Source organism: Kogia breviceps, chromosome 10, assembly GCF_026419965.1.
Source record: "Kogia breviceps isolate mKogBre1 chromosome 10, mKogBre1 haplotype 1, whole genome shotgun sequence".
NCBI classification, from domain to species: domain Eukaryota; kingdom Metazoa; phylum Chordata; class Mammalia; order Artiodactyla; family Physeteridae; genus Kogia; species Kogia breviceps.
This window is the reverse complement of record NC_081319.1, coordinates 42,285,513-42,299,069: the sequence shown is the minus strand read 5'-3', so window position 1 is coordinate 42,299,069 and position 13,557 is coordinate 42,285,513. Positions and strand designations below refer to the sequence as shown.

General features: G+C 42.9%; 1 protein-coding gene and 1 non-coding gene across 3 annotated transcripts in view; one reads left to right on the top strand and one right to left on the bottom strand.

Moving 5' to 3' along the window:
• Positions 1-1,555: 1,555 nt before the first annotated feature.
• TRNAR-ACG (transfer RNA arginine (anticodon ACG)) lies at positions 1,556-1,628 on the bottom strand. The gene has a single exon. It is a non-coding gene; the product is annotated as a tRNA-Arg (tRNA).
• A 192-nt stretch (positions 1,629-1,820) lies between these two features.
• SACM1L (SAC1 like phosphatidylinositide phosphatase) overlaps positions 1,821-13,557 on the top strand; it is a 60,547-nt gene continuing 48,810 nt past the window's right edge. Inside the window, exon 1 of one of the 2 annotated variants that reach the window (XM_067044514.1) lies at positions 1,821-2,062. In XM_067044514.1, the coding sequence (XP_066900615.1) occupies positions 2,031-2,062 (32 nt within the window). In that variant the 5' untranslated portion in view covers positions 1,821-2,030. The remainder of the gene's footprint in view (positions 2,063-13,557) is intronic. The other variant, XM_059076674.2, reaches the window with a different exon arrangement.

Sequence of the window (13,557 nt, the reverse complement as noted above, 5' to 3'; positions counted from 1 at the left end):
ACGGGAGAGGCCACAACAGTGAGGGGCCCGCGTACCGCAAAAAAAAAAAAAAAAAAAAAAAAAAAAAAAAAAATTAATATCCTTAATATATTTAAAAGTTTAACATCTATAAGAAGAAAATGAGTACATATATCAAGAGAAAATATATACATCAAGTAGTATAAGTGAAAGGAAGTTCCGTTTTTCTGTTAAGAAAAGTGCAAGAAAATCATAATGAAATTTATAATACTCAGTGTTAGCATGCAAGGAAACTGATGCTATTGATGGAAATGTGTATTTGTTTAAATTTTTTGGCAGGCAACTTGAAAATATGTACCAAAGTCTTAAAAAGTCATGAAATGGACCTTAAAAATGTCTCTCTGATCATTCAACATCTAAAAATTTATAAGAATCAGAAATAATTCAACATAGCATTATTTTAAAAAAAATGTTAAACTGACAACAACCCAGATTCCCAACAAAGAGGGTAATGTTTAAAATACCTAGTTTTTTGATGGGTTATCTTCAAAGAATATTTAATGACCATAAATCTCAGACAAAAAGCTAAGGGGACAAAATGAGAACACAAAGACATTTGTGACAAAACCCCAAATTTGGGAAAAATACGTGTGTAGGTTTATATTAAAAAGTGTGGAAGAAAAATAAAGTCCATAAGGAAAAAAAATTATGACGTTTATAGTAATGACGGTGGGGGGGCGGGGATTATGACGTTAATAATAATTATCTCGGGATGGGAATTTGCGATTTTTTGATTCCCAGTACTTTTAGGTATTTTACAAGTTTCCTGTAATTTGTGCAGGAGGAAAAACCGTTATATTGGAGAGATTAATTGATCGATTGGATGATTAGTTATGGACAGTGTCGGATGTTTCAGCCACTCTTCAGGTTTGACTCTCCTTTCCGCCACAGACCTTTCAGTCCTTCTCAGTTCTTCCACCCAGGCGCCAATAAAATGAGGGGTAATATATAATACTAGATTACCTGGGGTCTTCGTACTGCAAAAACACCCATGTGCTAAGGTTTCCCGATTTATTGGGGACCAGGAGCTCTCAAGGGACAGGGATGCAGACTCCGATCACTTTGCGGACCCCCTATAACACGCGCAGCCGCACTGCAGCGTTCGCGTCTCCGGGTCAGGTTAGAGCCAGAGCTCACCAGATCCTGGTAAAACTGGGACTGTGCCGCTTTTTACGTCACCGTAGGGGTTCCGCTCCACGGGGAAAAGGGCCAGAACTGCTACCTTAAATGCGCTTTTGTGTCATCCGCTAGCTAACCTCGGGCCACAGCACGCCCCCCTACTGCAAACTACCACCATTCTAGGTGTATTTTCCCACATGTACTCCATTTACAGAGTCTCCTCATGTGCATCATTAATTAGGACGCTTTGCAGTTTACAAACCACCTCACACAACTCCGGCTTCCAAACACAGCTTAAAAGATGACATTTCGGGCACATTAGCGTTAAAATTGAAGATATTTAACCTTTACACCAGAGTCCTTTCTAAGGACATCCTTTACCATCAAACTCAAAAAATTGTGGCTAAAATGTACGCTTCGAGCCAGCCAGGAGTCGAACCTAGAATCTTCTGATCCGTAGTCAGACGCGTTATCCATTGCGCCACTGGCCCCGTACTAGTGAATTTTGCACTGTAGCATAGATCACGCCTTACGCATCTACAACAGGCTCCCCGACACTAGCGTTGCGCTTCCGCCCCTGCGCAGGGCGTCGCGGTGCTAGTCCACAGCTTCCAAGGCTCCGCCTTTCCTCAACCATGCGCTCCGCCAATCCTCAGCGGTGACGTCACGGCGCTCTTTGGCGCACTCCCATCCGCCGCGTCGGACTGCACCTTTAGCGTTCTCTAGAGCGCGCGCTAAGTTTGTCCACGGCCGTCTCCCGTTCGGGAGCAGCCCGGCCGGGTAGGAGGTGGGGCGAGGCGAGGCGTTGCGGCCGCCGTGCCAGGGTGACCGGTAGCGCCGTATTCGAGGTGGCGGGGCGGGCGGAAAGAGCAGGGAGGAGGCTGTGGTGCAGGATGGCGGCAACAACCTACGAGCGGCTGAAGCTGTGAGTTCCGCGGGCCGGAAGCCGTTGCCCGAAGGGGTCTGTGGGGCGGCGGGTGGGGCGGCAGGTGTGGGCCGCCGGCAGCTGGGAGGCTTCCTGAGTCCCGGGGCGGCGGGCCGGGTGTGGGAACCCCGCGCGCTCCCCGACTTATTCGGGGCGGCCGCGCCCAAGTCGCCACAGGCCCGGGAGCGGCAGTCCCGCCTGCTTTTCGCCGCTCAACTCGGCCTCAGAGCCCACGGCGGGGGACCGAAGCTGCACACCGTCTTCTGGCGAGCCGAGCTTGGCGTTTGGATGCAGCCTTTTGGGGCACACTCCTCCCCACTTTATTTTATTTTTTATTGTTTGGAGAGGTGGCGGCTAAATTTATCCTTATTGTTTAGGAGAGAAAACGAGAAGTTTTTTTCTTATTTCATGGACCCATAGCAGCATGTTAGAGGCCACACACAAATGGATAAACCTTTATCTGGGCATTGAAGCCTTACTGACCGGCCTTTAGGATGCAGGAAAAATTTAAAGTACAGTCAATACTCTTAAGATCCTAAAAGGTTTATTTGCCTTTAAATATTATACCGCCCAAGCATAAAGCAGATTAAGTCCACGTGGACAGCCAGGGGCTACTGTCGAGAATTTTGGCACTGCAAATTGACTTTTCGGTAAAGCCAAGCTCTTGAGGCTCTGAGAAATAGGCTCTGGTTGTTAGAGTTGTAAATTAGGTATTTGTAGGGTTTGGGCTTCGTCCTGGGTTTAAAACAAAAGCAAAAACATGTATTTCCCTTAGCATTACTGTCACCCCCTATGCTTTTCTTGTCTGTGAATAACTTTGTTCTACTTACTTTGTGTTTAATGCTTTACCTCTAGACTGAAAATCCAGTGACCACATCTCAGAAAGTCTTTGGCAGCAGAAGCAGATGTGGTTTTTGAGAAAGCTTATCTATTCCTCAATAAGTTAAAATATCTTGGGACTTAGGCACAGGTATCGCATTTCCTATACAAGGATATGAGGACATCAAGATGTGGTTTGGGCACTTCCTATGCTCCCCAAAACCTCAAGCTAACTTAACTTTCTGGAAGTTTCATTTAAAAGTTAGGGCTGCAGAATTGGAAGTAAGGACATCTCGACATCAGATGTTTTGCATAAAAGAAGATTACTTTTTCCTCAGTCAACCCCCCCTTGCCACTTCTCTTCACTGTAATTGCCTTGAAAAACCCCAGCTGCACACTTCCCTCCACATTTTCTTTGCTAGGTTTCCTTATTCTCTCCCAGTTCCCCTTCACCAGGTGATCACCTTGTTGGTAAATGAGTCTAGGAAAGTGTTTTTGACTGAGGTACTGGTGAGGCCAGTGTCACGTGTGCTGTGTTGGCTAATTAGGTTATTGTTGTCTACCTGATAGTCACTAAAGGGTTTTAATGTGATCCTACACCAGGTCTCAGTTGTGTTTGAGAAATATGGAGCCTTGGCTTGATTGCAGCTCAGCGTTAGGTTACGAAATGCAATCGAATTTTCCTGTGGCAAAGATTGAATGGGATGGAGAACTTGAGAGTTATGATTATAACTGCCAAGGAGGCAATAAATGCACCAGTCCAGACCTTAAAAAAAAAAAGAGCTCTATATCCATAAAAGAGAAAGGAAATTTGGCACTGAAGTGGTGACACTGATGCTTTTGTATTGACTTTTGTGAGAAGTGGAAACTATAAATTTGTTTGGGGGAAAAAGTAAATCTGGGGTTATATGAAAGTCATTCTCTAATTTTTCAGTGCTTAACTTTTTTTCCCTAAAAAAAAAAAAATAGTTCTAAGTGCTCCTGTAAATGAAGATACAACTTTTTTACAACTTTGTTTTTCTTTGCCAAGGAGTTTGTGAGTTGGAGTCTCTGCTGTTATTTCTTTTGTTTGGCCCTTGCTGCTCTGCGGCGTGGTTTTAAAATGTGGCCTCCTGGGCTTCCCTGGTGGCGCAGTGGTTGAGAATCCGCCTGCCGATGCAGGAGACACGGGTTCGTGCCCCGGTCCAGGAAGATCCCACATGCCGCGGAGCAACTAAGCCCGTGAGCCATGGCCGCCAGGCCTGTGCGTCCGGAGCCTGTGCTCCGCAACGGGAGAGGCCACAACAGTGAGAGGCCCGCATACCGCAAAAAAAAAAAAAAAAAAAAAAAAAAAAAAAGGATTAAAATGTGGCCTCTGACCTAAGGTGTATTCTTTTTTAGATGCATTGGAGGTGGAAGTGGTTTCTGACCCATGTAATAATTAGTAGGACATAATGGCCATTTTTAAAAGTGCCCAGACATGTTTTAAGGAGGATCCATACAAGAGATAGTTTGATTATTTTATTATGAAAGTATTGTTACTGGGTTTATTTAAATATCGGAGTGCTTGGGATTTTAAAAATTTGTTCTGTGTTATGCCATACATTTTTTCCAGTCCACCTCTGTCCTGTGGTGTTCACCTTCCTAATGCCCTAAGTTTCATCCTCTACTCTCCTGCTTACAATCTCGTTTCATTTTATTGACTTACAGGAATAAGCCCACATTTCTTAGCCACCTGTATTCTAGCCTCTTCACAGTCTATCCTCTAACCTTATTTCCCATAACTGCCCAGTGCCTTTTTTTTTTTTTTTTTTTTCCTTTTTTTCCCTTTCACCAGACTTGGCCACCCTCTTTTTGCTTCAAGCTTGGGCTTATTTTGATCTTTCTATCCAGAATGTTTTCTTCCCCTCTCCCCTCTACATGCTGATCACATCTATGGTAGAGCTGAGACAACTCAGGCTTTTTAAGTCAGAACAGACTTAGATTTATTTAGACTTAGATTCACCTGCTATTTGCTTTGTGTCCTGACCACGTTACTTAATCTCTCTGAATCGGGTTTTCATCTATAAAATGGGAACGTTTCTACTTCACAGTATTACAAGGACTGAAAGAGCGTAGATGAAACCATCATACTTAACAGATACTCCTCGTCTCTGCGAAGCCTTTTTTCCAATGTCTTTTCCTTCACTGAGCTCCCATAACGGTCTACTATCACAGGAACTAGACACCAAACGTCTGTATGAGTTTTCACATTCTGTCTCTTATGATTCATTAGCAGTGTACTTACTGTCTGATGGACACGAGAACTGAAAGAATGATCGAGCCGTAGCACTGTTTGAACCACTCACTTTGCCGCCTAGAAATGATGAAGTCATTAATAAATACTTTGTTTCTCCAACTAGGTTATAAGTATGTAGAACATATCAGAAACACCTTAACATTGATTTCTTCGCTAGTCCTCAGTTCCTAACGTAAAGCCTGGTGCATTACAGGTCTTCAGTGGATCACCTAAGTAAATGAAAAGAACTTTCCAGTATAGAACACCTACCAGTACTTGAAAAAAACAAAATAAACCCCAAAACACAGTCTGGGGTAATTTGGAATGTATTGTTTTGAAGTAGCAGCAACTTAAGTCATTTTATGTATGATATTATCTTTCCAGTGCCTCTGTGAAGTCTAGGTTGATATATATCATCTGTCATTGTTGAAGACAGGGAGATAATTGCCCTTGGCCCCCACAGTTAGGTTACACAGCCAAACCATGGCAGAACTGGCCGTGGAACACAGCAGGCCCAGAGTCCAATGATCTTTTCATTATATTGCATTATTCAAATTACCTTTTTTCTTATCAGATTGCTCTCACCTTAGTCCTTGGACATGTCTGGTATAGAAATGAGTTACTTAACAACTGAAAATAATTGACATGTTCATTATGGATTTTTGATGTAGAAAACAATATTGATTTGTTCAGAATTTAAAATTTATACTATTTAAACATCTAGGCAGTTCTTAATATTCCTATTTTGCAACTCCTTTTTTCATTTAAAATCATTTGTGTAAGCCTTTGTAATGTCAAACACTGATAAGTTTGAAATTGCAAGACAATTAACAGAAATCCATGATTGGAAACCTTTAAAGCATTTTTTTTTTCCTTTTAAAGGTCAGGGGTAAAAAGTGTAAGGCAGGAAATGTTTCAGAAAGTGAATCAGGTTGCAGCTTCTATCTGAAGAAACATTGTTTCCTCAGTTAAGAAGTGGACTTTCTTTTTAAAAGATTGTTATAGCTGTGAGGTCAGCCAGGGGAGAGGTGATAGAATCCTGAGAACAGATGTAAACTAAGCAATTCTGTGATGAAGATATATGTAGTTTATACAGTACAGTGAACATTCAGATTACTCACACTCTCTCTTCTTGACTGCCTTCATCCAATCCCCACCTCTCCCTTCTACCCCCCACTCCCGCCCATCTTTGATAACCAGGAATCTTATCTCGTTTCTATGAGTTTGTTTTTGAAGTGTAATTGACCTACAATGCTATGTTAATTCTTGGTACACAACATAGTGACTTGGTATTTTTGTACATTTAAAAATGGTCACCATGATAAGTCTCGTTATGATATGTCATCGTACAAAGATATTACATAGTTATTGACTATATCTCCCACAGTGTACATTTCATACCCTTGACTCATTTACAGTGTTTTATAACTGGAAGTTTGAACCTTTTAATCTCCCTCACCTATTCCTTTCCTTCCCCTACCTACCTCCACTCTGGCAACCCTCTGTTCTCTGTAACTCTAACTCTGCTTCTGTTTTGTTTGTTCATTTGTTTTTTAGATTCCATGTATAGGTAAAATCATATACTGTCTTTCTCTTTCTGACTTATTTTACTTAACATAATACCCTGTCGGTCCATTGGTTGTTGCAAATGGCAAGATTTCATTTTGTTATGGCTGAGTGATATTCCATTGTGTGTGTGTATATATATTTATATATATATCACACATGTTTTTTATCCATTCATCTATTGATGGGCACTTGGGTTGCTTCCATATCTTGGCTTTTGTAAACAGTGTTGCATTGAACATAAGGGTGCGTATATCTTTTCTAATTAGTGTTTTGTTTTCTATAGATAATTACTCAGGAATGGAATTGCTGGATCATATGAGTTCTATTTTTAATTTTTTGAGGAAACTCCATACTCTTTTCCATAGTGGTTGCCCTAATTTGCCAACAGTGCAGTGTTCCCTTTTCTTGACATTGTTGCCAACACTTATTGAATTTGTTGTCTTTTTGATAATAGCCATTCTGACAGGTGAGAGCTGGTATCTCGTGGTTTTGATTTGCATTTCCTTCATGATTAGTGGTGTTGAGCATCTTTTCATGTGCCTATTGGCCATCTGAATATATTCTTTGGAAAAATGTCTGTTCAGGTCCTCTGCCCATGTTTTACTCAGGTTGTTCATTTTTTTTAAACTTTATGTTTTAAATTTATTTTTGGTTGCTTTGGGTCTTCGCTGCTGCGCACGGGCTTTCTCTAGTTGCAGCATGTGTACTTCTCATTGCAGTGGCTTCTTTTGTTGTGGAGCACAGGCTCCAGGCGAGCGGGCTGCAGTAGTTGTGGCACGAGGGCTCAGTAGTTGTGGCTCGCAGGCTCTAGAGCTCAGGCTCAGTAGTGTGGTGCACGGCTTAGTTGCTCTGCAGCATGTGGGACCAGGGCTCAAACCCGTGTCCCCTCCATTGGCAGGCAGATTCTTAACCACTGCACCACCAGGGAAGTCCCTGTTCATTTTTTTTTTTTTTTGATCTTGAGTTGTTTGAGTTCTTTAAGTATTTTGGATATTAACCCCTTATCAGATGTATCATTTGCAAATACCTTCTCCCAGTCAGTAGGCTGCCTTTTTGTTTTATTGATAGTTTCCTTCACCGTGCAAAAGCTTTTTAATTTGATGTAATTACATTTGTTTATTTTTGCTTTTGTTTCCCTTACCTGAGGAGACATATCCAAAAAAAATATTAATAAGACTGATGTCAGAAAGCATCCTGCCTCTGTCTTCTTCTAGAGGTTTTATGGTTTCAGGTCTTACGTTTAAGTCTTTAATCCATTTTGAATTTACTTTTGTGCATGGTGTGAGAGAGTAGTCCATTTTGATTCTTTTGCATCTAGCAGTCTCGTTTTCCAAGCATGCTGTCCTGGAGAATGTTCCATGTGCACTTGAAAGAAGTTCTTTCTTTTTGTTTATGTGTATATCTGTTATAGACTTTTGGTTTGTGGTTACAGTGAGGTTTATGTATAGCTGTCTGTCTGTCATTATTTTAAGCTGTTGATCTCTTAAGTCAAACACATTTTAACAACCCTGCATTTTTGCTCCTCTCCTCCTCCTTACCCCACATTTACTCTTTTGATATCATCTTTTATATCTTTTTGTTTCGTGTATCCCTTAACTACTTATTGTGGATGTAGGTGATTTTACTGGCTTATATCCACTGGCTGCAGAGCTCATGGTGTCCCAGAGCTCGCGTTGGCCTGCTGGTGGGCAGAGCCCGTGCCCAGGGGGCTGGGCTGGGTCCTGATATGGCAGGCTGTGGGGCTGCAGTGGTCCTGGGGCTGTTGTCTGCCCACTGGTGTGTGGGGTGGGGACCTAGGGCATCCCAGGGGTGGTGCCTACACATTAGTGGGTGAGGCTGGTCCTAGGGCTAGTGCCAGCCCACTGGTGGGCTGAGCTGGGTCCCAGGGTCTCTGGTGGCAGGGTCCTGGGGATCCTGGGGCTAGTACTGGGACCCTGGTGTCTAGGGGTGGTCCTGTGCCCTTTGGTGGACAGGGCTGGGTCTTGGGGCAGCTGTGGGCTCAGAGAGGTCTTAAGAGAGAGCATGTCTGCTGGTGGGTAGGTAGGGCTGTTTCTCTGCCTGGCTAGTTGCTTGGCCTTAGGTGTCCCGTTACTGATGCTGATGGAGCCAGTTTAGGCAGTGGGTGAGGCCAGGTCCTTGTGCTAGTAAGCTAGAAGGAGGACTCCAAAATGGCACTTGCCACCCCCAGTGTCCTCGTGGTAGAGTGAGCTTCTAAAGATGGCTGCCACCAACTGTGTCTCCAGGGTGAGCCAGTTGCCTCCTGCCTCTCCAGGATCAGCAGGTGAATCTGACCCAGGCTCCTTTCAGATTTTTGCTTCTGTCCTGAGTCCTGGAGCCTGTGAGATTTTGTGTGTGTCCTTTAAGAGTGGAGTCCCTTATTTCCCACAGCTCTCTGGCTCTTCTGAAAGTAGGTCCCACTGGCCTTCAAAGCCAGACGTTCTAGGGGCTAATCTTTCTGACGTAGGAACCCTGAGCTGGAGAGCCTGATGTGAGGCTGGACCTCTCGCCCCTTGGGGAGAGCCTCTGCAGTTGTAATTATCCTCCCATTTGTGGGTCGCCCCCGCTGTGGTATGGGTCTTAGTTACACTGGCTCTCCTCCCCTCCTACCCATTTTGTTGTGGTTCCTTTTTTATATCTTTAGTTGTAGAAGATCTCTACTGCTAGGCTTCCAGTTTTTCTCATCAGTAGTTGCTCTGTAAAGAGTTGTAATTTGGTGTGCCTGTGGGAAGAGGTGAACTCAAGGTCTTCCCACTCTGCCATCTTGGCCACACATCTCCATGGGCCTTTATTTTCAAAGCTTAATAGGCTTTGAAGTCCATGGTCTCTGGGATCAAGAAGAGAGAGTACAAGCTCATGCCTATTTTGATATATCTTCCAAAATATGTGTCATCTTAACAGAAACTAGGACTCTGGGTTGATATCAAATCCCTTGTCTTGAAAGAAACAAGGTAGTATTCCTGTTCTGTTAGTTAATAGTTGATACCTATTGGATTCTGGTAACCTCACCAGTTTATTTTAGTATACAGTATTACTTTGAACTTTAGAGATTTGATATCAACAGCATAGTTAATGACCAGATAATCTTCTTGGAGGGAATTTCTTTAACTTCTAAGATCTGTTTCGTAAATAAGTAATGTGAGAGAGTTTTACTGAAATGAGAAACATCACACCAGTTGAGGGCCATTCTTTTTGCAACAGGGAGAGGATTTTGCCTAGATATTTGTTCATCTGTCTTGGTTTCTTGGTTTCATCTGTCTTGGTTTCCACGTACTTATTACATTGAGAACTTAGCAGAGCCTGTTGACTGGTTAATTTTGGAAGAACTCCAGGCAGAACTTGGTGTTAGTGATACTTTGTAGACTTTCTATTTAGAGAACACCCTGCTTCCTCTTTCTCTTCTTGTGTTACAGTATAACTTCAAATCCAGTTAAAATTTGACCTCTCATGATATTTCCTCAGCTAAGAGAAAAGAAACAAGTTTTTTTCTTGTTTGTTTGTTTTTTTGTGGTAGGCGGGCCTCTCCCATTGTGGAGCACAGGCTCAGGATGTGCAAGCTCAGTGGCCATGGCTCACGGGCCCAGCCGCTCCGTGGCATGTGGGATCTTACCTGACCGGGGCACGAACGGGGCACGAACCCGTGTCCCCTGCATCAGCAGGTGGACTCTCAACCACTGCGCCACCAGGGAAGCCCCAAAGAAACAATTTTTAAAATTCCGTTTATTCTGTCACTGAGCCAAAGAAAACATTAGTTAAGGGCCATATAGAAAAAACAACTTAATGTATGTGTTTTCTGACTGTGTTCTATTTTCTAAGAAAATTGATTGAGCTTTTACTATCTTGTGTGAGAATACCAGTGGGAATGGATAAGCTTAGAGTCCTTGTCTGCAGAGGCTTGTAGCCTGTTTGGTGAAGATTTTTTTTTTAAATAAATAAATTTATTTATTTGTTTATTTATTAATGGCTGCATTGGGTCTTTGTTGTTGGGTCTTCATTGCTGCGTGCACGCTTTCTCTAGTTGAGGCGAGTGGGGTCTACTCTTTGTTGTGGTGCGCGGACTTCTCATTGTGGTGGCTTCTCTTGTTGCAGAGCTCGGGCTGTAGGTGCACGGGCTTCATTAGTTGTGGCACGCAGGCTCAGTAGTTGTGGCATATGGGCTTAGTTGCTCTGTGGCATGTGGAATCTTCCCAGACCAGGGGTCGAACCCATGTCCCCTGAATTGGCAGGCGGATTCTTAACCACTGCGCCACCAGGGAAGTCCCTGGTGAAGATTTAAAAACAAAAATAACAATAAAACCATAACCCCAGCAAAAATTATCCCCTGAATGTTTACTCAAGTGTTTCTGACTGTAAGTGCTAGAGAGTTAGTTAATTTCATGAGCTTTTGAAATGAAACCTCGGAGCATAAAACTTACAGAATAAAATGTATTACATAAAACATACTTTAGATCAGTATTAAGGCCAATTAAACAGTGGTGGGAAATGGAAGGAGGGAAAGGAGAAGAGGAAGGCAGCAAAGGCATATGTAGATAGCTGAGTTCGGATGACACTTGCTTTTATTAGTTGGATTAATTAGAGCGATTACTTGTAATTACTCTTCTTAGAAATGTTGATTAGCTGGCAGTCACTGTTCGTATCTCCAGTTCTTAAGCCATTTTCAATAACATTTAATCAGAGCAGCCTGGTGGCAGCACCAGCAGCTTAGATTCTAGCAACATCTCTCTGAGAGGTAAGATTCAGCAAAGGTCCCAGAGCCTTTAGGCTAGATAGAACTCTTTACCTTGATCCACAATTACTCTTTTTTTTTTTGGCCGTTCGAGGGCCTCTCTTTGTGGCCTCTCCCGTTGCAGAGCACAGGCTCCGGATGCGCAGGCTCAGCGGCCATGGCTCACCGGCCCAGCTGCTCTGCGGCATGTGGTATCTTCCCGGACCGGGGCACAAACCCGCATCCCCTGCATCGGCAGGCGGACTCTCAACCACTGCGCCACCAGGGAAGCCCAATACTTTCATTTTTAAAAAAATGTTTATTTATTTAGGTTGTGCTGGGTCTTAGTTGCGGCATGCAAACTCTTAGTTGTGGCATGTGAACTCTTAGTTGCAGCATGCGGGATCTAGTTCCCTGACAAGTGGTTGAACCTGTGCCCCCTGCATTGGGAGCGTGGAGTCTTACCCACTGGACCATCAGGAAAGTCCCAGTATTTTCATGTTTTTAAGGAGTTTCTTCTGGTATTTTGCTTCACACTTCTAAACAACATGCTTATACTGCTATTTCCTGATTTGTTTTTCAGTTTCAGTCATATGATGGCTTTTTACTTCAGAAGATGAGAATTTAGCTTTTATACCTCTCTTCCTTTCCTCTCCTCTCAGTGTGGTTATATTAAGATATTCAGTGTTCACATTATTATGGTTGTGTAAGTATGACTCGAAGTCAGTAATGTATTATAATTACATTTCCTTTTTATAAAAATGCTTTGTTTTTCCTTGAATTAAAAAGTTTGCTTGACTTTTCTTTTTCCTTTTTTTTTTTTTTTAATGTGTGTGTGTGTTACGCGGGCCTGTCACTGTTGTGACCTCTCCCGTTGCGGAGCACAGGCTCCGGACGCGCAGGCTCAGCGGCCATGGCTCACTGGCCTAGGCGCTCCGCGGCATGTGGGATCTTCCTGGACCGGGGCACGAACCTGTGTTCCCTGCATCGGCAGGCGGACTCTCAACCACTGCGCCACCAGGGAAGCCCTTGACTTTGCTTTAATGTACCTGTTGCTAATTAATCTGTAGTCTCTGGGACAGCAGTAAAACTCCTCTGCTGACAGTAACTGTCAATTCATCTTCTTCTGTGAGGCTAACCTCCAGGAGCCCTATCGCCTCTGCTTTAATCTGGGCTGGCTGTTCTTTAGGCCTGTTGCATTGTGTTGGAACCTCCCTTTACCATCATCAGGAGAATTTCTTTTACCTCTCTCCTGTTTTGGATTCTAAGTCTAACTCTTGATTTTTTTTTTTTAATTTATTTTTTTATTTTTTTAACATCTTTATTGGAGTATAATTGTTTTACAATAGTGTGTTAGTTTTTCCTTTACAACAAACTGAATCAGTTATACATATACACATGCTCCCACATCTCCTCCCTCTTGCATCACCCTCTCTCCCACCCTCCCTATCCCACCCCCCCAGGCGGTCACAAAGCACAGAGGTGATCTCCCTGTGCTATGCAGCAGCTTCCCACCAGCTATCTAATTTACATTTGATAGTCTAACTCTTGATTTACTCCATGTCTATGAAACAACTTTTCCTTCTTTCCAAGAAAGAGTGAAAGAGAAGTATCTTTTGAGATATTGCACATCTGAAAATGCTTTCATTCTATCCTCACATCTATTTGTTAGTGTGGTTAAGTGTAGAATTCTCAGAAATTATTATCCTTCAGAATTTTAAAGACCTTGCTGTTGAATAGTCCAATGTGTTGCTGTTGAGTAATCCAGTAGTGTGGCTGTTGAATATTTCAGCGCTTCTTTCTCTTAGTTTTTTTTTTTTTCTGGAAACTTTAGGATTGTATCTGTATGATGTTTTGAGTTTTACGCTTAATGTGCCTCTGTGTGTGTGTGTGTGTGTGTGTGTGTGTGTGTGTGTGTGTGTGTGTTTCATATATTTGGTGGGCCTTTTACATCTGGAAACTTGTCCTTTGGCTTGAGGTTTCTTCTTTGTTTTTGCACTATTTCTTTGATAAATTTTTTTCTTGTGTACTCTCCTGGAATTCCTGTTAAGTGGATGTTGAACATCCTGGATTGTGCCCCTCTCTTTCTTCCTGTCTTTTATCCCCCTCCTGTCTCTTTCCCTCTCCCCCTTTCTTCCTTCCTATGCT